The sequence below is a fragment of the Bubalus kerabau genome, chromosome 4 (assembly GCF_029407905.1).
Source record: "Bubalus kerabau isolate K-KA32 ecotype Philippines breed swamp buffalo chromosome 4, PCC_UOA_SB_1v2, whole genome shotgun sequence".
NCBI classification, from domain to species: Eukaryota; Metazoa; Chordata; class Mammalia; order Artiodactyla; family Bovidae; genus Bubalus; species Bubalus kerabau.
In genome coordinates this window covers 144,467,362-144,492,436 of record NC_073627.1, presented here as the reverse complement: position 1 = coordinate 144,492,436, position 25,075 = coordinate 144,467,362, and the positions used below count along the sequence as shown (strand labels likewise).

At 36.7% G+C, this 25,075-nt stretch overlaps 1 protein-coding gene and 1 long non-coding RNA gene across 13 annotated transcripts in view; one reads left to right on the top strand and one right to left on the bottom strand.

The window, feature by feature from the left end:
* The window catches only part of KIF27 (kinesin family member 27), a 93,132-nt gene that overhangs the window by 45,158 nt on the left and 22,899 nt on the right, over nt 1–25,075 (top strand). For 10 of the 12 annotated variants that reach the window (XR_008713771.1, XR_008713772.1, XM_055578922.1 and 7 more), the window contains 4 exons: nt 4,150–4,355; nt 9,947–10,144; nt 18,725–18,835; nt 21,600–21,776. Coding sequence is in view for 10 of the 12 variants with exons in the window: in XM_055578922.1 (XP_055434897.1) it covers nt 4,150–4,355; nt 9,947–10,144; nt 18,725–18,835; nt 21,600–21,776 (692 nt within the window). In the remaining 2 variants the exon portion in view is untranslated. The remainder of the gene's footprint in view (nt 1–4,149; nt 4,356–9,946; nt 10,145–18,724; nt 18,836–21,599; nt 21,777–25,075) is intronic. The other 2 variants (XM_055578924.1, XM_055578928.1) reach the window with 2 other exon arrangements.
* The window catches only part of LOC129650449 (uncharacterized), a 39,331-nt gene continuing 38,539 nt past the window's right edge, over nt 24,284–25,075 (bottom strand). The window contains exon 3 of the long non-coding RNA XR_008713773.1: nt 24,284–24,602. This is a non-coding gene — a long non-coding RNA (uncharacterized LOC129650449). The remainder of the gene's footprint in view (nt 24,603–25,075) is intronic.

Genomic DNA, 25,075 nt, shown 5'->3' with positions numbered 1-25,075 from the left:
TGGTCTTGATCCCTGTCTCCTGTACAATGTCACGAACCTCCATCCATAGTTCATAAGGCACTCTATCTATCAGATCTAGTCCCTTAAATCTATTTCTCACTTCCACTGTATAATCATAAGGGATTTGATTAGGTCATACCTGAATGGTCTAGTGGTTTTTCCCTACTTTCTTCAATTTAAGTCTGAATTTGGCAATAAGGAGTTCATGATCTGAGCCACAGTCAGCTCCCGGTCTTTTTTTTTTGCTGACTGTATAGAGCTTCTCCATCTTTGGCTGCAAAGAATATAATCAGTCTGATTTCGGTGTTGACCATCTGGTGATGTCCATGAGTAGAGTTTTCTCTTGTGTTGTTGAAAGAGGGTGTTTGCTATGACCAGTGTGTTTTCTTGGCAAAACTCTATTAGTCTTTGCCCTGCTTTGTTCTGTATTCCAAGGCCAAATTTGCCTGTTACTCCAGGTGTTTCTTGACTTCCTTCTTTTGCGTTCCAGTCATCACTGCAGATGGTGACTGCGCCATGAAATTAAAAGACGCTTACTCCTTGGGAGGAAAGTTATGACCAACCTAGATAGCATATTCAAAAGCAGAGACATTACTTTGCCAACAAAGATTCGTCTAGTCAAGGCTATGGTTTTTCCTGTGGTCATGTATGGATGTGAGAGTTGGACTGTGACGAAAGCTGAGGGCCAAAGAATTGATGCTTTTGAACTGTGGTGTTGGAGAAGACTCTTGAGAGTCCCTTGGACTGCAAGGAGATCCAACCAGTCCATTCTGAAGGAGATCAGCCCTGGGATTTCTTTGGAAGGAATGATGCTAAAGCTGAAACTCCAGTACTTTGGCCATCTCATGTGAAGAGTTGACTCATTGGAAAAGACTCTGATGCTGGGAGGGATTGGGGACAAGAGGAGAAGGGGACAACAGAGGGTGAGATGGCTGGATGGCATCACTGACTCGATGGACGTGAGTCTGAGTGAACTCTGGGAGTTGGTGATGGACAGGGTGGCCTGGAGTGCTGCGATTCATGGGGTCGCAAAGAGTTGGACATGACTGAGCGACTGATCTGATCTGGTCTGATATGATAATGAAAAGGACATGTTTTTTGGGTGTTAGTTCTAAAAGGTGTTGTAGTTCTTCCTTCTTGTAGGCCTTCCATTTCCTTCTCCAGGGGATCTTCCCAACCCAGGGATCAAACCCAGGTCTCCCGCAATGCGGGCAGATGCTTTAACCACTGAGCTACCAGGGAAGCCCGTAGGTCTTCATAGAACCATTTAACTTCAGCTTCTTCAGTGTTACTGGTTGGGGCATAGACTTGGATTACTGTGATATTGAATGGTTTGCCTTGGAAACGAACAGAGATCATTCTGTCGTTTTTGAGATTGCATCCAAGTACTGCATTTCGGACTCTTTTGTTGACCATGATGGCTACTCCATTTCTTCTAAGGGATTCCTGCCCACAGTAGTAGATATAATGGTCATCTGAGTTAAATTCACCCATTCCAGTCCTTTTTAGTTCACTGATTCCTAAAATGCCAATGTTCACTCTTGCCATCTCCTGTTTGACCACTTCCAATTTGCCTTGATTCATGGACCTGACATTCCAGGTTCCTATGCAATATTGCTCTTTACAGCATTGGACTTTGTTTCTATCACCAGTCACATCCACAACTGGGTATTGTTTTTGCTTTGGCTCCATCTCTTCATTCTTTCTGAAGTTATGTCTCCACTGATCTCCAGTAGCATATTGGGCACCTGCTAGTGGAGGTGATGGAATTCCAGTTGAGCTATTTCAAATCCTGAAAGATGATGCTGTGAAAGTGCTGCACTCAATATGCCAGCAAATTTGGAAAACTCAGCAGTGGCCACAGGACTGGAAAAGGTCAGTTTTCATTCCAATCCCAAAGAAAGGCAATGCTGAAGAATGCTCAAACTACCGCACAGTTGCACTCATCTCACACGCTAGTAAAGTAATGCTCAAAATTCTCCAAGCCAGGCTTCAGCAATACGTGAACTGTGAACTTCCAAATGTTCAAGCTGGTTTTAGAAAAGGCAGAGGAACCAGAGATCAAATTGTCAACATCTGCTGGATCATGGAAAAAGCAAGAGAGTTCCAGAAAAACATCTCTTTCTGCTTTGTTTACTATGCCAAAGCCTTTGACTGTGAGGGTCACAATAAACTGTGGAAAATTCTGAAAGATATGGGAATACCAGACCACCTGACCTGCCTGTTGAGAAACCTATATGCAGGCCAGGAAGCAACAGTTAGAACTGGACATGGAACAATAGACTGGTTCCAAATAGGAAGAGGAGTACTTCAAGACTGTATATTGTCACCCTGCTTATTTATCTTATATGCAGAGTACATCCTGAGAAACGCTGGACTGGAAGAAACACAAGCTGGAATCAAGATTGCCGGGAGAAATATCAATAACCTCAGATATGCAGATGACTCCATCCTTATGGCAGAAAGTGAAGAGGAACTAAAAAACCTCTTGATGAAAGTGAAAGAGGAAAGTGAAAAAGTTGGCTTAAAGCTCAACATTCAGAAAACGAAGATCATGGCATCTGGTCCCATCACTTCATGGGAAATAGATGGGGAAACAGTGGAAACAGTGTCAGACTTGATTTTTTTGGGCTCCAAAATCACTGCAGATGGTGACTGCAGCCACGAAATTAAAAGAGGCTTACTCCTTGGAAGGAAAGTTATGACCAACCTAGATAGCATATTCAAAAGCAGAGACATTACTTTGCCAACAAAGGTCCGTCTAGTCAAGGATATGGTTTTTCCAGTGGTCATGTATGGATGTGAGAGTTGCACTGTGCAGAAAGCTGAGCGCTGAAGAATTGATGCTTTGAACTGTGGTGTTGGAGAAGACTCTTGAGAGTCCCTTGGACTGCAAGGAGATCCAACCAGTCCATTCTGAAGGAGATCAGCCCTGGGATTTCTTTGGAGGGAATGATGCTGAAGCTGAAACTCCAGTACTTTGGCCACCTCATGCGAAGAGTTGACTCATTGGAAAAGACTCGGATGCTGGGAGAGATTGGGGGCAGGAGGAGAAGGGGATGACAGAGGATGAGATGGCTGGATGGCATCACTGACTTGATGGACGTGAGTCTGAGTGAACTCTGGGAGTTGGTGATAGACAGGGAGGCCTGGTGTGCTGTGATTCATGGGGTCACAGAGTCAGACACGACTGAGGGACTGAACTGAACTGAACTGAGCTGGGCTTAGAATGAAAAGAGATACAGAAACAATATTTATATTCTGTTTTTCTCTATGTTCTAAATATTCAAAAGAAAAGCATTTCAAAAAAATTTATCTTTAACAAGTTCAAATGAGATGAAAAAGGAGAGGGAGTCAGGTCTAGATTAAAGGATTCTTAAGAAATATAACAGTAAGATGTATTGTGACCTTGTTTGGATTGTGATTAAAATAGACTAATTGAAAAAAAAGAGGCTAATTGTAAGACATTTTGAAACCACTGGGAAAGTCTGAATAGGGACTGGTAGGTATTAACATTGTTGGTATGATAATGACTTTTTGGTTATTTCCATATTCTGTATAAATGCTTGTTAAAGTATTAATATATATATATAGGTAATGTTATGACATCTGGAATTGTTTTAAAGTTTTAAGTAAATTAAAGAAGAAAAAAGGCATAGATGAAAAAGCAGTGGCAAAATCTTGGTAACTCTTGAATTTGGGTGATGGAGATTCATTATAAGGATTATTTCCCTACTTTTGGTATGTTGAAAAATATTCATAATAGTGAAAAAAAGAGAATTCAGAGATAGATTATGAGTAGTAGGAAGACAAATTATAGTAAGCCAGGGGCCGAAGAATCACCCCAAATACCTTTCTAACTGGAGTTTGATGCCTGCAAAGGTAAACTGCAAATTCAGAACAAAAGATGAACCAGAAAGAAGATTGAATGGCACCAGATGGGGACAGTCATTAAGGGTCTAATTCTCAAGAGGCCAGATGACAAGTTGTGTTTGACTGGGATGTAAAGGGACAGCTGGATTTTTAATGCTATGCCTTAAATAGTTACATGGCCAGCATTTTAAGAGTAGGGAAATTTTATGTTTTTGGTGTTTTACTTAGTTTTTAACATAATTTATAATTGTTATTACTATTATTATTATCATGAAGGTAATGATGCCAAGTCCGTAAGCAAGCAGTATTCTCTGAAAGTAACAAAACTTGAACATGAAGCAGAACAGGCAAAAGTGGAATTAACTGAAACAGAAAAGCAACTACAGGAACTGGAAAACAAAGATCTTTCTGATGTTGCTTTGAAGGTAAAATTACAGAAGGAATTTCGTAGAAAGATGGATGCCGCTAAGCTAAGAGTCCAGGTAATTTAAAAAATGTAATTGAGAAAACTTATTTAAGGCTTCCTGCTTTTGAGGATTCTTATACCTAGTTAGGAAAGAAGTAGGATTCAGTTTTTACTAGAAGAACTGGAAGGCAAGTTTTCTTTTCCAGTATGCTGGTGGGTTTGCATAGTTTGTGTAGTATATTTCTTCATTCAAGAAGTGTATTTTAACCTTTTTATCAAAACTACATGATTATAAATGAAGATAACCACAGAAATAGTGTTACTTTCTGAAGGATAAAAATGTAACTAATGATTAGATAATCATATATAAAATATCTGGTATGTATATAGCACTTTCTTGACATTCAACAATGATAACTTTCAGATAGTTTTCTGAAATTATAAGTGATTGGTTTAAGAAAGGTTAATAATTGAGTACTAGCTGTGCTAGTTGAAGTCCCTCAGTCGTGTCCGACTCTTTGCGACCCCATGGACTGTAGCCTACCAGGCTTCTCCATCCATGGGATTCTCCAGGCAAGAATACTGGAGTGGATTACCATTTCCTTCTCCAGGGGATCTTCCCGACCCAGGGATCAAACCCAGGTCTCCCGCATTGGATGCAGATGCTTTAACCTCTGAGCCACCAGGGAAGCCTACCGAGTACTACTGCATCTTATTCTTCATTTCCTAATGCTGGACTTTGCTACAACCTCAAATATAGCTAAAGACTTATATTCTATGAGAAATACTCCATTACAGAGAGTTACTGTGTATGAAGTTATTCCCAAATGCTTTTGGTATGGTCACAGTGCTTTGTTAGTCTGCTTATAGTGAATTTGCTAAAATGCCTTTTCCATTTCTTTTGATTCATAATCTATTGCTTTCATATTGTTTCCACTGTAGGTAGAATGAAATTGTAATCAACCTAGTCAGTGCATTAGTTGTCTGTTTTTTAACTGTGCCACAGTTATTTTCTTTCTTTTTTTTTTTTACTTTTATTTTCATTTATTTTTTGCGGCATTTATTCCCGGGCCATAAGTTTTTGTTTCTTCAGTTTCTTCTGGGATATCTTTTTCTTCTGTGCAACCTCCTCTTCTGGTTTAGGAACAATCTGTTCTTTTTCAGTAAGGATCATTCTCAGTGTGGCAGGGAGAGCTCCTGTAGGGGCTGATCCGACCGTGAGCTCTGTAAGTCCTGCGCCGCATCTTGGGGGCTTTGTTCACTTGGATGTGCTCAATGACCAGAGAATCTACATCTAAGCCCTTAAGTTCAGCATTACTCTCTGCATTTTTGAGCATGTATAGTAAAAATTCAGCACTCTTTTTGGGCCACCGACCCTGCGTCCAGCCCCACTGTTCGGCCTGTGCACACCTACCAACTCCACTGTTGTAACGACGGAATGGCACACATTGCTTCTTTAAAGTGACATCCTTCAGATACTTGTTGGCTTTTCGGATATGCATACCCTTTATGGCCTGGGCAGTTTCATGAGTGTTCTTAAAGTGAACACGAAGATTTGAACCTCTTGATTTGCATAATTTTGTGGGGTTTTCTGGGTCAAGTGAACAGCGCACCATTTTTAGGGGTCACCTCAGGCTGCTTACCGAAAAAGCCACAGTTATATTCTTTAAACAACATAAGTGTTCATTGCACACCTCCTGTGTACCAGGTTCTATTCTAGATGGGGATGCAAAAGTGAATAGAGCAAGAGTCCCTCCTTCTAGAGTGTTTAATGCTACCTCAAATATATGGATGTTGCCATTAAAGGTTCTTTTTACCTAAGTACCCCTCAAGCCAACACCAAGTTAAAATAACATGACTTGACACTTTGCACTTTCCTTTTGAATACGTATTTTCCCTTAGCAATTCACCTCAGAGAGTCTTGGGATCAATTCTTTTTTATTTCTCAACCATTTAAATTAAGGCTATGATATCTAACAAAGTACTCATTTTAACAAAACATTAATAGAACAAAACAATTAAGAATTTTCCTTTGTGATTATTATGAAATTAATAATTTCATAGGTTTATATCCTACTTTTAGTACTGATATTAATTTTTATACTCAAAATCAACAAGAACCAGTCTCGTGGTAATCAATCTATTCAGCTTCTCTATTTCTTCATAATTCAGTCCTGGAAGATTGTAGGTATCTAGGAATTTATCCATTTCTTCTAGGTTATCCAATTTTTTGGTTTATAATTATTGATCATAGTCCATTATGATCCTTTGTATTTCTGTGGTTCAGATCAGTTCAGTTGCTCAGTCATATCCAACTCTTTGCTACCCCATGGTCTGCAGCACGCTGTGCCTCCCTGTCCATCACCAACTCCCGGCGTTTACTCAAACTCATGTTCATTGAGTTGGTGATGACATCCAACTATCTCATCTATCATCCCCTTCTCCTCCCACCTTCAATCTTTCCCAGCATCAGGGTCTTTTCCAGTGAGTCAGTTCTTCGCATCAGGTAGGCACAGTATTGGAGTTTCAGCTTCAGCATCAGGCCTTCCAATGAATATTCAGGACTGATTGCCTTTAGGATGAACTGCTTGGCTCTCCTTGCTGTCCAAGGGACTCTGAAGACTCTTCATACCACAGCATTTCTGTGGCATCAGAATACAAATTCAGAAACAAATTCTCTTTCATTTCTGATTTTATCTCTTTTTTTCTTGCTGAGCCTGGCTAACTTGTCAATTTTATTTATCTTTTCAAAGAACCAGCTGTTAGTATTGATCTTTTCTGTTGTTTTCTTTTAGTCTCTATTTCATTTATTTCTGCTCTGATCTTTATTATTTTCTTTCTTCTTCTAACTCTGGGCTTTGGGTGTTCTTCTTTTCCTAGTTTTTTTATGTGTAATGTTAGAAGATTGTTTATTTGAGATTTTCATGTTTCTTGATGTAAGCCTGTATCACTGTCCACTTTCCTCTTACAACTGCTTTTGCTGTGTCCCATAGATTTTGGACAGTTGTGTTTCCATTTTCATTTGTCTCAAGGTACTTTTGATTCTTTTCTTTGTTGACCTATTGGTTGCTTAGTAGCACATTGTTTAGTCTTCACGTGTTTGTGTTTTTTCCCAATTTTCTTGAGATAGCCAAAATTATTATTTTTCTAAGTAGGTTATGGCCAAAATTATTATTTTTCTATGGAGGTTATTATATTTGCCATATAAATCTATAGCTTAAGCCTTATTTGTGGATTTAGCAAAGATTATTTTTATGATTGAGATTAAAAGATTACATGAAGGATTATTTACAGTGTTTGTGAATTATCATGTCCTTTTTTGTTTTCCATGTTTCTTGTTGTGTAACTTTTTCTGCTGAAAGTACTGATAAGGAAAGGAAAGAACTTACTTAAGTTCAAAAGAAATTCTGATAGGCCAAGGACTGAAATAAGTTTCCCTTGTAGTTGTAGAAATTTCTGTACCTTTGCCATATACATGCACAGCTGGGGATGCTCAAGATGACAAGGATGGTGGTAGGGAGAAGAAGGAGGGTGATAGTTAAGTGTCTACAAAGTGCTCTATACACACAAGATGTTTTATATGTATTATTTAATCATTATTTAATCCTTTGAAGTGTGTATTTTTACATGCTTACAAATGAGGAAACAGGTTTATGAAGGTAAAATAACTTACTCATCGTCATATAATTGTGATGATAAAAGTGGTTTTTGGTACACTAACAGTTCATACCATTTAAAAATATTGAAATACTAGTTGTTTTATTGGTATAATGAAGTTATTTTAGTTTTTAAAACTTAAATTTGTTTTAATTAAAAAATCTGAAATCTGTGTTCTTTGCCTTTAGATATATATATAGCATTATATGTTGTATTAATATTTTAATGCTAACAGAGTGCACATTCCACATTTGAGCATCAGTGGAATAAGCGCAAAAGACAATGACAACCTATCTCACTTGTAAATAAGATTATCAGTACTTATACTGATGTTTTCAATATCATGTGGAAAAGACACTACAGAACTAATATTAACATTTTTGCTCCAATATTGCAATTACTGTCAAAAATAAGTGACAAAACCAGGGACCAAATTCAGGCTTGGGAAACTGCAGAGTCCTGTGGCATCCAAGCTAGTAGTACTCAAAGCAGTCCACTGCAGATTGTTCATTATTGGTCTGCAGCGGGATAAAGGTAAATAGGAGCACAGCTTCCCTCATCAAAAAAAGTCTTGCATGGAAACACCATCAGCTGAATCTAATAATGACCTTCATGGTGCAGGCTGACAGCAGTCTGTGACTGGTACTGGTCCACAGACCACCCTTTGAATAGCCCTGCTCCTAAGCTACAATGCGTCTGTGAATACTTAATTTAATTAAAACAAAATGTGTTTTTTTTTCCCCCCAGCAGTTTATTGCCAAGATAAAAGAAATAATTAATTGTAATCTGCATAACTTACAAATAACCTCACCTTAACTTTATTTCATGTGAGATGTACTTAGTGCAATGCTAAAGTATGTAATACAAATCTATGTTTGTTTGATCAAGATTAAATTGAAACACTGGTATTTTATATTAATATAGTAAGCTCTTCACAGATGTTCACAGATTTTTAGTGCTGTCTATGGATAACTTTTGCTAGAGAGCAAAAGCTTTATTTATGATAATTAAAATAATAATGATAATGGTTACTGTCTGGGAAAATGGTATCATTTCTGATCATTTTAACTCAGGGATTAATGATTTAGGCTATAGCTGGATTTTAAATATGAGTACAATAGAATACTATGCAGTCATATAGAACAAATCTATGTGAAAAGACCTCTAAGATAAATTATATAGAAAAAAAAGGAGGTGGAGAATAGTCTACCTAGAATATATATACATAAAGTTATTTATATGCATATAAATTATTTCTCCAAGAATACTTAAGAAATTGGTAATTTTGTTTCTGGAATCAGGACAGGTAGAGTAGAGTCTTTTTAAATATAAGTTCAGTTTTGTATTGTTTTAATTTTTATTGTGTACATAAAGTATTTTTAAATTAAAACACTCAAAAAAAGAAGCAGCAATGTTGGTTTTGTTCTGTTTGGCTGCCAGCACCAGGAAGGTTCATCATTCTTTACATCTTGTGAAAATTATGATAGTTGACCGATTGTAAAAGTAGAAATATAGAAAACAATTGTGACACTGTCAAGAATAAATTAAAATCTAGGAAGAAATGCCAACATGTGTAATTTTTTTTTTGTAGAAATATCAAGTGTATTAATAAGAAATGCATACAAGTTTGACTATCACATTTCACATATTGCAAATATATATACACAAATAGATGATAGAAAATCCCTTACAATTGTTGAAATAAATTTCAAAGTAAAAATAATGTAACTGATATGACATATTCAAGGATTATAAAAAACTGTTTAAAGGCATTTTTCACATTTTAATTGAATATTTTTTAAATTAAAAAAAATAATTTTAATTCATTTTATTTTATTTTTTTTCTTTCTTTTTTTTTTAAAAAAATTTATTTTATTTTTAAACTTTACAATATTGTATTGGTTTTGCCAAATATCGAAATGACATGTGTAATTAAATGAAAAGTTTTAAGTTCACTGGAAGGATATGAGAAATGCAATTTTTTATTTTTAAATATTCCATATGATCCAGGTCTTACAGAAGAAGCATCAAAATAGTAAGAAATTGGCATCACTGTCAATCCAAAATGAGAAACGTGCTAATGAACTAGAGCAGAATGTAGATCACATGAAATATCAAAAGGTACAGCTGCAAAAAAGACTTCGAGAAGAAAACGAAAAAAGGAAGCAACTGGATGCAGAAATTAAGCGGGATCAACAAAAAATCAAAGTAATATTGTCATACTTGCCTGCTAAGCATAATATGAAATGTTCAACGGCTCAGAGCTAATGAAACCAAGGTCTTGATTCAGTTGGCTTGTGACGTATCTAACCTTGGCCTGTCCTTGGCTGCTGTTCCCATTCACCTTAAAACTTTGTTGATCTACATAGTAAAAGCTATTTATTGAATTCTGAGTACTGTCTTGAAGGCTTTGACTTCACAAAAGAAAGTGCAATGATAATTTCTCTAACTAGGACCTTAACTTCAGTTGAGGCTGTCAAAAACATAAATTTATGAAGCTGACTTTCTAAAAAATATCTAACATTTGACTAGGATTTCCCATTTTCAAAGTGCTTTGACATGCCTTGTCCAGGTGTCAGCATAGGAAAAAGTACAAGGTAAAAATGATGGTACCATTTCATTCCTAGTGTGCAGAAAAGTGATCAGACCTGTGTGCCTAGCAGTTGTAGGCTGGGAGGAACTAGTGATATCAGCCCAGGCTCTGGAGTTTGGCTAGTGTGTGTTCAAATCCCAACTCTCTCATTCTTGGCTGGACCATTTATTGGGAAAATCACTTACCCTCTCTGTGTCTGTTAATTCTTAAATATCCTTATCATACTTGCCTCAGTAGGGCTCTTCTGAAGAAAAGGAGGCTGATAATAATCATAACAACAACAATAACGAACACTTATCTAGCACTGTGTATCAGCCTCTGTTCTATTGAAATGTTAAGCCGAACCAAAGGTTTGGGACGTAATTGGAGGTTTCCTAGATTTTAAACTTAGGAAAGTAACATATTCTCAGACGTTGGAAAAAAGAATGACAGAATTTAGACACAGAAGGGAACTTAAAGAGCATTTAAGCCAAGTTACTGATTCTTTATTTTTTTTTTAAACACTTTTATTGAGATATACTTCACATATCATACAGTTTACCAATGTAAAGTGTATCGTTCAGTGAGTTTTGGTATATTACATTATTGATTTTTATAAACTGTGGTAAAATATAATATGAAATTGAACATTTTTACCTTGTTTAAGCATATAATTCAATGGCATTAATTACATTCACAGTGTTGTGCAACCATCATCTCTTATCTTTTTTTAAACCTTTTCATCACCCTCAGTAACCATTAAGCAGTGAGTCCTTTTCCCCCTCTTTCCCCCAGCACCTGGTAATCTTAATCTACTTCTATATTTATGAATTTGCCTATTCTCAACATTTTATAAAAGTGAAATCATACAATATCTGTCCTGTGTCTGGCTTATTTCATTTAGCATAAAGTTTTCAAGGTTCAGCCATGTTGTAATATATATCAGAACTTCATTCCTTTTTATGACTGGGTAATATTCCATTACATGCATACACAACATTTTTTTTCTATGTTTATCTGATAGACACGTGGGTTGTTTCCACCTTTTGGCTGTTGAATAGTGCTGTGATAAACATTGGCATAGAAGTAACTGTTCAAGTCCCTGCTTTCAATTTGGACTTGAAATACCTTGATGTGGAATTGCTGGGTCATATGCTAATTCTATGCTCAGCTTTTTCAGAAACTACCAACTGTTTCTGATAGTGACAGCACCATTTTACATTCTCACCAACAATGTTTGAGGGGTCTGATTTCTCATCTTCATCAACCCTTGTTATTTTCTGTTTCTTTTTTGTTATAGTCATCCAAGTACATGTGAAGTGGAATGTCATTATGATTTTGATTTGCATTTCCATATTGACTAATGATATTGAGCATCTTTTCATGTGTTTATTGGCCATTTGTATATCTTCTTTGGAGAAAAGTCTTTTGAAGTTGTCTTTTTTAATTGGATTGTCTTTTGTTACTGAGTTGTGGGAATTCACTGTATTCTGGACATTAAACTTTGATACATGACTTCCAAATATGTTTTTTCCATTCTGTAGATTATCTTTGCATTTTCTTGATAATATTCTTTGATGCGCCAAAGTTTTAAATTTTTATGATGTTCCAGTTCATCTGTTTCCTTTTTTTCACTTGCGCTTTTAGTGTCATATCTAAGAATTCATTTCCAGATCTAAGGTCATAAGGACTTACCCACCCCTGTGTTGTCTTCTGGAGTTTTATGGTTTTAGCTCTTGTGTTTAGGTCCTTGGGCCATTTTGAGTTAATTTTTGTATGTGGTGTGAGGTAGGGGACCACCTTCATTCTTTTGCATGTGGAAATCCAGCACCATCTACTGAAAGACAATTATTTTTCTGTTGAATGGACTTGGTACCCTTGTCAAAAATCAGTTGATTATAGATCTATGAATTTGTTTCTAAACATTCAGTCTATTCCATTTGTTTCTGTGTCTGTCCTTGTGCCAGTACACACTGTTTTGATTACAGTAGCTTTGCAGTAGATTTTGAAACTGGGAATTAAGACCTCCAACTTTGTACTTTACCAGCATTGTTTTGGCTATTCAAGGACCTTTGCAATTCCATATGAATTTAAGGGTCAGCTTTTCCATTTTTGGAAAAAGGTCATTGGAATTTTGATACGGACTTTGTTGACTGTGTAGGTCTCAGAGGAGTATTGACATCATGGCAATATTAAGTTTTCTTATCCAAGAGCATGCGCTGTCTTTTTTTATTTTTAATATTTTCTCCATTTTATTTATTTATTTATTTCATTTTCTGGCTTTGCTGAATCTTAATTGCTCTGGAGTTTTTTCTGTAGATGTGGTAAGTGAAGGGCTACTCTTCATTGCAGTGAGCAGGCATCTCATTGCGGTGGCTTCTCTTATTGGGGAGCAGGGCTCTTGGCACAAGGGCTTCGTTAGTCGCAACGTGTGGGCTCAGTTGTTGTAGTTTCTGGGATCTAGAACACAGGCTCAGTAGTTGTTCTGCAGGGGCTTCATTGCTCCACAGCATGTCAGCTCTTCCTGGATCAGGGATTGAACCTGTGTCTACTGCATTGGCAGGTGGACTCTACCACCTAGCCATGGGAGAAGCCCTAGGGTGGTCTTTTCATTTCTTCTTTAATTTCTTTCATAGTATTTTAAAATTTTTAGTGTGCTAGTCTTTTACCTTCTTGGTTAAATTTATTCCCAGATATTTTATTCTTTTAGATGTTACTGTAAATGGAATTGCTTTCTTAATACTCTTGAGTTACTCATTCTTAATATTGTGATAATTATTATTTATAGAAAATAAATAACATTATTTATCTTCATTCAATACTGTGCTAAGCACTTATGTGCTTTATCTCATTTATGTCTTTTTCTGTTCCTATATTGCCAGCTTTTCTTTTTCTGCTAGATTCTTTCTTTAAACAGCTTAGATTTTTCTCATCTGAAAATTATTCTTCATCAACTTTATACTTCTGTCTCTCTCTCTTCTTCCCTTTATAACCAAACTGCTTGGAAAAGTTTACTATATTTGATTCTGTTTCTTTTCTTTTCATTTGTTCTCTTGTCTTCTCCAGTCTGGTTTCTGGGTCTTGGCTGTACCATTCACTTCAAAGCTCTTGAGAAGTACATCAGTGCTCTCTCTGTGACTGAAGTCCTTAACACTGCATTCAACATAGTTAACCACTTCCTCCATCTTGAGATATTTTCCCCTTTGCATTTGTGAAGTTATATTTACCTTGTTTTTCTTCTCTGATTGATTGTTCTTTGTCTTTGCTAGCTTATCCTACACCATCGTTTCTTTACTTACGGGAATTACTCCAGACTCTAGCCTATGTCCTCTTTATCTTCCATACTTTGGCCTGGGTGACATCTCATCTCTTTTCGCATGACTACAGTTTAACTCTGACAACTCCCAGGTTTAATCCTTCATACCAGATTTACCATTAGAGCTATGGATTCACACATCCAACCATTGGCATCTTTATTGGGTTGTCTTATAGGTGATCCACACAGTCAAAGGCTTTGGCTTAGTCAGTAAAGCAGAAGTAGATGTTTTTCTGGAACTCTCTTGCTTTTTCGATGATCCAGTGGATGTTGGCAATTTGATCTCTGGTTCCTCTGCCTTTTCTAAATCCAGCTTGAGCATCTGGAAGTTCATGGTTCACATACTATTGAAACCTTGCTTGGAGAATTTTGAGCATTACTTTGCTAGTGTGTGAGATGAGTGCAATTGTGCAGTAGTTTGAGCATTCTTTGCCATTTTGCCATTCTTGAGGCTTGGAATGAAAACTGACCTTTTCCAGTCCTGTGGCCACTGCTGAGTTTTCCAAACTTGCTGGCATATTGAGTGCAGCACTTTCACAGCCTCATCTTTTAGGATTTGAAATAGTCAGCTGGAATTCCATCACCTCCACTATCTTTGTTCATAGTGATGCTTCGTAAGGCCCACTTGACTTTGCATTCCAGGATGTCTGGCTCTAGGTGAGTGATCATACCATTGTGATTATCTGGGTCATGAAGATCTTTTTTATATAGTTCTTGTGTGTATTCATCCACCTCTTCTTAATATCTTAATACCAAAGCCTTTGATTGTATGGATCACAACAAACTGTGGAAAATTCTGAAAGAGATGGGAACACCAGACCACCTGACCTGCCTCCTGAGAAATCTGTATGCAGGTCAAGAAGCAAGTTACAAACTGCACATGGAACAACAGACTGTTTCCAAATTGGGAAAGGAGTATGTCAAGGGTGTACATTGTCACCCTGCTTATTTAACTTATATGCAGAGTACATCATGAGAAATGCTGGACTGGATGAAGCACAAACTGGAATCAAGATTGCCAGGAGAAATATCAATAACCTCACATATGTAGATGACACCACCCTTATGGCAGAAAGCAAAGAAGAACTAAAGAGCCCCTTGATGAAAGTGAAAGAGGAGAGTGAAAAAGTTGACTTAAAACTCAACATTCAGAAAACTAAGATCATGGCATCTGGTCCCATCACTTCATGGCAAATAGATGGGGAAACAGTGGAAACAGTGGCAGACTTTATTTTGGGGGGCTCCAAAATCACTGCAGATGGTGATTGCAGCCATGAAATTAAAAGACACTTACTTCTTGGAAGGAAAGTTATGACCAACTTGGACAGCATATTAAAAAGGAGAGATGTTATTTTGCCAACAAAGGTCTGTCTAGTCAAAGCTGTGGTTTTTCCAGCAGTCATGTATGGATATGAGAGTTGGACTACAATGAAAGCTGAGCACCAAAGAACTGATGCTTTTGAACTGTGGTGTTGAAGAGGACTCTTGAGAGTCCCTTGGACAGAAGGAGATCCATCAAGTCCATCCTAAAGGAAATCAGTCCTGAATATTCATTGGAAGGACTGATGCTGACGCTGAAACTCCAATACTTTGGCCACCTGATGTGAAGAACTGACTCTGGGAAAGACCCTGATGCTGGGGAAGATTGAAGGCGGGAAGAGAAGGGGACGATAGAGGATGAGATGGTTGGATGGCATCACCGACTCAATGGATGTGAGTTTGAGTAAACTCCGGGAGTTGGTGATGGACAGGGAGGCCTGGTATGTTGCAGTCTATGGGGTCACAAAGAGTGGGACACGACTGAGCGACTAACCTGACTGACTTATAGGTGAATTCAGGATCTTTCTTTATCTCCTCACTTTATCTTTATCTCCTCACTACTCTTCCTCCCTGCTCCCTTAATGGGGGAGAAAGTAAAGTCTTCCAGTGTACTTTACATGACATTTCAGTGCATTCAGTTGAGTAGACTAGAAATTTATCAATCATTCTTGACTGTGTCCTCTTCCTCCTTACCCGTATCCAGTGAACCAAAAAGCTGTACAGGCTGAATCTTCTGATGTCAGTTCTCGTTTCATCGCCAACAGCCTGGTCTGTGTGTTGCGGTCCTTCCTCCAGTCTGAGGAGCAGGCCCCCCCTCTCAATCCTGTGGTCTTTGGGTCTCAGCTTCTCATCTCTCATGAACCCTGGCTTAAACCAAAAAGACATAGCGCTCTCTAAATCTTTGTTTAGGGAAAAGAAAGAAGCTTTTGAGTAGAACGCATAGTCTGCTGAAATGCAACTCTTCTGGTAACTAAAACTTAGCACTTTCTTATCTAGGGTAATTTTGTTCCTTCTAGCCATCTCTCTCAGTATTCCAGGAAAAGGAACAGTCTTCCCTGAAGATATATTGAAATTTCTATTACTTCATGCAAAAACAGCATCTGCTCAGAGTCCTAAGGGACATCTTGTTTGCTGTTTTGGAACTAGCTTTCTAACATTTCATTTTTCACTTGACTAAACCATTTCCAGTGAATACTAGGACTTCTGCATAGGTTCTTATTAGAGCAGCAGTTCTTAACTGAAATAGTAAAGAAAAGATATGGGAACCCCTGAAATTGTGGATCAGTGTGTGATATGGGACTTTTACTTCTCTAAGCACCAATTTCCTCATCTGTAAAATGGGATTTATAATGGTATCTGTTTCATGGGATTATTGTGAGGATTAAATGGGATAATTAAATAGATGTGAAAAGCATAGCACAGTACCTGGTAGACAGCTATTTTAATATTATGTTAGGGATTACAATATATGGTAAAGGTAATAATTTCTAGAGCAACATATAGAAGAGGGGATTAGATCACCTGTTAAATACTTTCAAAGCATGTGTAGAAGAACGAATAGTAGAGAGTCAGCCTTGGTATAAGGTGCCTTTATTTCAGCATCCTAAAGTCACCGTGACTGTGACAGGAGCTGAATTACAACTGTGAACAAGCAATAGGGAAGCATGAAAAATTAATGGTTAGTAAATATAAGAGGGTCTGAATTCACTCATAATTCAACTCAAGTGGGCATAGAAAATTTCTTTATTGACTCTTTAGTAGCCTCGTGTTCTTTATGACACTCCTTGCACCCTGCCCAGCCCAATCCATGTCATAATAATTGCTGGAAATATCATAGGAACTAACCAAATATTCAGTCTGTTCAAACCTTATTCTGATAGTTTAGACATTTCCTTCAAATAATTCTCAGTTCTCCTGAATAAGAATATTCAATTTTTTCCTCCCCATGCTTCTCAAAGATAGGCTCCAGTGTATGTGGTGTTCCATTGTGCAGCTTTATTGCATCATATGGAGTTGAGGAGGAGGGACTTCCTGAGTTTCAGTTGGTTCTTGCCTGTGACTGGCTGGAATCTGCTCTCCCTTGTCCACCTTTCCCTCCTGGCCCCTGGTGTGAAGCCAGTATAGTCTACAGACTGGTCTCACTTTCAGTGTAGAGTGTGGAGGAGCTTTGGCTTCATCTCTTTTCCCTATTTGTCCTCAACTCGTAATCCTCATTCTCCAAGTGCAAGGAGTCCAATTAGTCGCTGTTCCCTGATCATAGTTCTGTTCTTTCAGCAAGACTGCATGGACCTATGTGGATATGAAGCCTCTGCACTGCAGTCCCCATTCTCTCTGCCCTCAGTGACACCTTTACTTATCATCTCCTTCCTAGGTCAAAACTCAAGAGTAAACTGGGACACACATATTTCTTACTCTCTTTTTCCTCTTTTCGGCCATTTCCAGACCTGGAAAATGGTAGACTTCCCTTTTACTTCCTTTTATTCAGTACTTCCAAAATTCTCTATGGAAAAGGTACAATTTGGGGGTCTTCCCTGGTAACTCAGACGGTAAAGAATCTGCCTGCAATGCAGGAGACTCAGATTTGATCGCTGGGTGGGGAAGATCCCCTGGAGAAAGGAATGGCAACCCACTCCAGTATTCTTGCCTGGGAAGTTCCGTGGACAGAGAAGCCTGGGGGGCTATAGTCCATGGGGTTGCAAAGAGTTGGACAGAACTGAGCAACTAACACACACACACACACAAGGTACAATTTTCATTTTATTATGAATTTGTCAGAGCCCAATACCTTTGTAAAACAAGAACTAGTAGAAAAATGAAATAAAAATTAAAATATACAATAAGTCTATCTTTTAATTATTAGATTCAGTAGACATAAAATTATTCTGTTAAATTGTTGTAAAAGGTTCTAAACACTTAATTTCTGTACTTATCCATCATGGACCAGTAAGAAATAGCAGTGCGGACCAGCCCACTTTGAGTTCATGGCCTCCTTCAAGATTCCTGCTAAGCTTTGGTGGTGGACAAGAACATCGTCTCTAAACCCCAGTAGAACACATGGGCCCTCTTGACTTGACTTTTAAGATGTGAATGGAAACTGAAGGAATTTGGAAAATACTCTTCAGAGGACCATGATCGGTCTTGAAAGACTATTCTCATGTTGAAAAATCTGAGTTTTGAATGCTGGAACCTGAGTATTACTTTTCTTTTTATATTTCTCCTGTGATAAATTCTTATATCCCTGTTGCAGATGGGTACCTTGGGTGGACTCACTGAAGGTAATGAACTCAGAAAGGCAAGAGAAAAGTGAACTTATAATTTTCATACTCTTACCCTTGTTACTCTAATTTGTAACACAGGCGAAAAATGAAAAAAATACCTAGCTTTTCTGATTTTTGCTGTGAGATTTTATTGCTTGAATGGCTAACATTATTTTCTTCCTTAATAGCCCCAAGCTTCATCTACTTGTTTTCTTTCTCTTTGCAACTAGGAAAGTAAATATTAAAATGATTATCTGCATAAATACTTATTGATGGCCATGTAGTAAAAGCAATAAGGTGATTTAAATTCCTGTTTTCTATAGGAACTACAGTTAAAAACAGAACAGAAAGATCTAAAACTGAAAGCTGAGGACCTTGATGCATTTAAGATGAAAAGGAGAAAAGGTTCGTTTGGAAGTATAGACCAACTCCAGGTTTGTCGATTCTATTTAGTGTTTCCTGGTTTCTTTTCGATGTGATGATTGTCTAAGTAGAGGTAAAAAGAGGTGGACTCTAAATAAAATCTTCAAACACTAGACATTGCTGCTGGAGTACAAAATTTCTAATATTTCTCCTGAAACTTTTCTGTTATTAAAAAGTAATTTCTCATCTAGAAATGCGCTGTACTTTTCTTTTGTTTTGAATTTATTTTTAATTGAAGGATAATTGCTTTACAGTATTGTGTTGGTTTCTACCCAACATCAACATGAATGCTGTATTCTTACTTCAGTAGAAATGAGTTTATTTGAATGTTGTGAAATGTAAACATGAAAACTAGATTATGTTTATCCTTATGTCAAGACTGGTTTATTCCCTTGGAAACAGATATATTTCTAAAGATAAGAGCTCTCTACTCAAATACAACCAAATTGTATATGCACCATATGTAATATATTAAAAAGCTATTGTCTTAATGCCACATTTAAAAAATGAAATTCATAAATTAATATTAAAGTTCAAAGAAACAAAATTTTATGTAAATAAGGAATGGCAGTACTAAAAGTCTTAAAAATTACTGTACTTAAAACTATAATTACCCTCAAATGCAAATGCATCAACCTAATTCTGAAAAAATTATTTGCTCTTCTTAAATCTTATATATTAATATTTTAACAGTAGGATTTAGGACATGCATGTATTCTCAGTTATTTTACTAGTGCTTTTTAGAAATTAGTTAAAGAGCTTTCTCTCTGACATGCCTGGTAATAATATTTCTGGGTGGAAGGGTATGTGGAGGAGTAGAAGAGGTAGGAAAGCATAGAATAGTTAACGCAGCTTTACAAAACGTTAAGAATCTAAATGAATACAATAATAGGTTCTCACAGTATTGACTTTGTTGGGTTAAAAATAATAATAAACAAAAAGAAACCTTCCTGCTTTTTTTTTTTAACCTTCCTGCTTTTTAGTGTTCTAAAACAACATTTTCCAGAATTTGACTCTAAATAAGATTATAAATTAATCAATATGACTATCCAAAAAGCTTATAATAGGACCTTGTTTTGATATGAAACTCTTTTATAAGAAGAAAGTATTTAAAATTGGCACTGTGTGGTAGGACTATTTACTGTAAGAGAGAAGAGACAAAGTAAGAAATTTTCAGAAAACTTACTAAGATACTGTGAATTGCACAGATCATAACTTTATTATCTCCAGTGCAGGAAAATTCACTCATTTATTATTGTTTCTCTAAAACACCTATTACGTTAGCAGACTGCTACCCAATCCTCAAGGGCTTCCTGGACCTGGCGGGCTACAGTCCATGGGGACACAGAGTGTCCGACGCAACTGAGTGACTAAGCACAGCACAGCACCCAGTCCTCAAAGCACAGCTAAAGTATTGCCTACTCTGAGGCAGGCATTGATGTTACTTCCATTTTTCAGACAGAACCAATCCCTCTCTCCATTTTTGCATACATATACCTAGCAGTTAGCTGTATATAACATTTATTATCAACAGTCATCATTTTTTGGTTTCTCTTTGATTGGAATGGAGCTTACAGAAGATCTCTTACTTAACTTTCAAACCCCACTCAGTCAAGAAATGTTTGTAGAATATGTTTTAGTTGCTAGTCTTCATAGGGTCTCATGTGTGGAGTTTCTAAGATATAGCTGGATATAACAAAACTAAAGTATTTCTATCGTGGTTCTGGGATATCCTTACTGTTCTAGTAATTGTAGAGCTGCTATTTTAGGGTTTAGTATTATTCACATGTGCTGTTGCTAATAGGACCATACTGTCTAGGTCTGGATGAAAAACTACAGAGCTCTGGACTCTGGATCTCACTTTGCCTTGGCCACTTTGCTCATTTTTTCTCGTGCATATTCACTGTCTTATTGTCTTAATATAGATTTCTGGGAACAGGTTTTTTTTTTTTTTTTTTTTTTTATCAAGTTTGAGAAGAACTGGAAAATAGTACTATATTGATTTGTTTTTTTGTTATTTAAGAAGTATTGCTTCATTACTCTGTTGCAGTGTAGATGGGCACTTGGTAGAGTCCATCTTGGATAGTTATTCCATTCACATTTTTGTTTGTACTTATTTCTAGGTACCCTTAGCTCAAGATAATACTGAGATGCTTGTTTTGGAAATATTTACAGCTCAATTTATTTTGTAATTATTTGATGTTGACAGGTTATAATGCAGAGTGGGTTTTCATGCCTTATCCCCTATGTCTTTCCACTATGGCTATTCATTTATTCACCTCATTGGTTAATTGAATCAGAAATTCATTCAGTCATTCATATAATGTTTTACTGAAAGTCAATCATGGGCAAGGCAGTATAGCAGGCACTGGGGCTAGAGAGGCAAAAAGCTTTGTCCCTGCAGTCACGCAAGGAGCTCATTCATTAGTGCTGAGATGGAGGTAAGCACCTCTGGAACAGACAAGATTTCCAGCATGTTCTCAGAACTGACTGTCAGTATATATAAAGAAAATTGTCAGCCTTAAAAATCCTAGACTCAAGCATGTTCAAGGAATAAATTTTAACTCCTTATAAAACAACACAGGAAGATGTTAACTTAGAACCACGTACTTCTTGACAATTTTGGACAGACACTATTTTGTTCATTTAAGGTGTTCTAGATAGCTTTTAAATGTTCATTTAAGGTGCTTAGTCAGTCTGAAGTTATATTATTACCATATAAATTTTATGGTGAAGAAAAACAAATTGTAACATTTCTTTGGAATTTTAATATAGAAATTGGATAAACAAAAGAAATGGTTAGATGAAGAAGTAGAGAAAGTTCTGAACCAACGCCAAGAATTAGAGGAGCTGGAAGAAGACTTAAAGAAACGGGAGGCCATAGTTTCAAAGAAGGAGGCCCTGTTACAGGAGAAGAGCCACCTGGAAAGTAAGAAGTTGCGATCTAGTCAGGTATTCTATTTAATATGCTCTTTGACTCTGGTTGTAAGCCATAAATTGATATTTATTTTTCTATAAGGTACATCAAACCACTGTGAAGTTAGAAACCAAAAGAAAACTTTTCTGGTTTTCAGTGTATTTGGCTTATTAGTGCTTACTTAATGACCATCAGTAAAATCTATTGCAGTTTTGAAGTAAAATGTTCAGTGTTCTACCAAGTATGAGTTATCTATTATTAACTTTCGGTGGTATTTAAAAAATTGTAGTGTGTTATGCATAACATAAAATTTACCATTTTGACCACTTTAAAGTGTACAATTCAGCAGCATTAATTATATTCAGTGTTTACAACCATCACTGTTATCTATTTCCAAACTTTTTATTATCCCAAACAGAAACTATGTAATCATTTAGAATAATTTGCTTGCCATTTCCTATGGAAGCCTCTATTATTAGCCTTAGTGGATATTTTAAAAATAATCTGTACCATTAGAGAGTGAACATTGGGTGAAGGTTGAGTGAACATTGGTAATCTGGAAGAATAGACTTGAAAATGATCTAACTATACTACTAATCACAATTCCTATAAAAGAAAGACTTTGTATAATACAGATTTGTTTATTTTTCTACTTATAAAGACTTGAGTATCTTTACAAAAATTTTTGTTGTAAGACTTGGGTTTTATGAGCCATTCAGATAAGTGGTTTTATGAAGGACTTTGCCTCAGTTTCAGGTTTTGAAAAATAACTGTAGAAGTATTATAAGGACCAGGAGAAGTTTTTTTGATAATAGCAGTAGCAATAATAGCATCTGAAAATAAAGCTGACTTGCCCTAGACTTTAAGAAAACTTTCTCTACGAAGAGAAAGACAAATCCCATATATCATCACTTGTATGTGGGATCTAAAATGTGGCACAAATGAACCTATTTACAAAACAGAAACAGACTCATAGATTTGTGTTCACCAAGGGAGAGTGGGGGAGGGAGAGGGATGGACTGGGAGCTTGGGGTTGGTAGATCCCAGCTATTGCATTAGAATGGATAAACAACAAGATCGTAATGTATAGCCCAGGGAATTATATTCAATATCCTGTGATAAACCATTATGGAATATATAAAAAACAATGTATATATGTGTATAACTGAGTCACTTTGCTGTACAGCAGAGATTAGCACAACATTGTAAATCAATTATACTTTAATTTTTAAAAATTGTAAAAAAAGACTTTCTGCACAAACCTTTGCCTCCAGCTGACCTTGAGTCTGGGGTCAGTCATGGAATCATGGAATAAGCTCTGCCTCTTTATTAAAAAACCTGCCTTTCATCCAGCATAGATGTACCACTAGGTCTGGGGTGATGGTGACATGTTCTTAACTTCTCCACCTTAATGTAACATGTGGACAAGATCTGCACTTAGCTCTGCTCTGTCTTCTGTTTCCCAAACATGTCAAGATAGCTTTTAGCAGCAGGCTATTGGACACTGGGGTAGGGGCAGCCCTTCTAAGCAGCCTAGTTGCTGTTGCTCCATCCAGGTAACTTGTCCACACTGGCTGTCAGGGTCAGGTTTTAGAAGCTGCCCCTCTCCCCGCAAAAAAGAAACATGTAATGACAGCAAAGAGGATTTACAAATCAATGTATCAAGTGACTAAATAGAAGAAAATACCTGGGACCTTTATGATACGTTCTGTATCAAAAAAGAAAAAAGGAGAAAAAGAAAGGAGTGAGAAGGAAACGCTTATTCCTGAAATACATTTACTTTATGATGCAGGAAAAACAAAGAAAAGAAAATAGGTGTTTTCTAGTTTCAACGAGATGTAATATTTAGGAAGTAAGAACATACTGAGGTAAGCATAGAGTACAAATAAATGAAACCCACAGTAGATCATAGCAAAATTGATTCTTTGAAGATAGTTTTAATTAAACAGAAGAGAAACTTGAGACATATTTCAGGGTTCTTTTTGGACAAAGGATATTATAAAGGATAAAACAAAGCATATTACATATTTTTTCAGTATTTAAGAAATACTATAAGATGTGATCGTATGCATTTCAGACAAGAAACACAGTATAAAAAAGCCTATATTCAAGGCTTCTCTGGTGGCTCATTGGTAAAGAATCCACCTGCCAATGCAGTAGACACAGGTTTGATTCCTGGTCCAGGAAGATCCTACATGCTGTGGAGCAACTAAGCCTGTGTGCCACAACTATTGAACCTGTACCCCATAGCCCATGAACTTCAACTTCTGCAGCCCACATGCTAAAGCCCGTGCTCCACAACAAGAGAAGCCACTGCAGTGAGAAACCCTCACTCCACAACTAGAGTGGCCTGCTCTCACTACAACTAGAGGAAAGTCCGTTAGCAGTAAAGACCCAGCACAGCCAAAAGTAAATTAAAAAAAAGATTTATCTTAAAAAGTCTATATTCATACCATATACAAATAAAATGAATCAAAGACCCTAAATGTAAGTGCTAAAACTATAAACATCTTAGAAAGAAACATAACTTTTTGTGACCTTAGGTTAAGCAGTAGTTTATTGAATATTACACCTAAAACACAAACAACAGAAAAAATTAGATAAATTGGACTTCATCAATATTAAAAGCATTTGTAATATAAAGAACACCATCCAGAAAATGAAAAGATAACCCATAGAATGGGAGAAGGTGTTTGTACATCATTAAGTCTGTATTTAGAACAGATGTAGAACTCTTTAAAAGCTCAGTAATAAAAAGGCAACCCAGTTTAAAAACGAGCAAAGGATTCAGATAGAAATTTCTCCAAAGATTTGTGAATGGCCGGTAAGCACGTTGAAAGATGCTCAACATCATAGTCATCCTGTAAATGCAAATCAAAATTTAAATGAGATACTGCTTCATACCCACTAGGATGACTATAATCAGAAAAATAATTTTAGTGAGGATGTAAAGGAATTGGAACTCTTACACATTGCTGGTGGGATTGTAAAATGGTGCAGTTACTTTGGATAACATGTTGAACATAGAATTACCAAATGACTTAGCATCCACTCCTAGGTGTACATTCAAATCAAGTGAAGACATAAGTGCACACAAAAACTTGTACATGAATATTCATAACAGTATTATTCGTAATAGTCAAAAAATGAAAGCAACCCAGTGTCCTTCAACTGATAATGTATAAACGAAATGTGGTACGCATTCATATAACGGAATATTATTCAACAGTAGAAAGGAATGAAGCACTGATATGTGCTACAACATGGATGAACCCTGAGAACATGTTAAATGAATGTTAAATGAAAGAAGTCATTCATAGTAGACAATTCCATA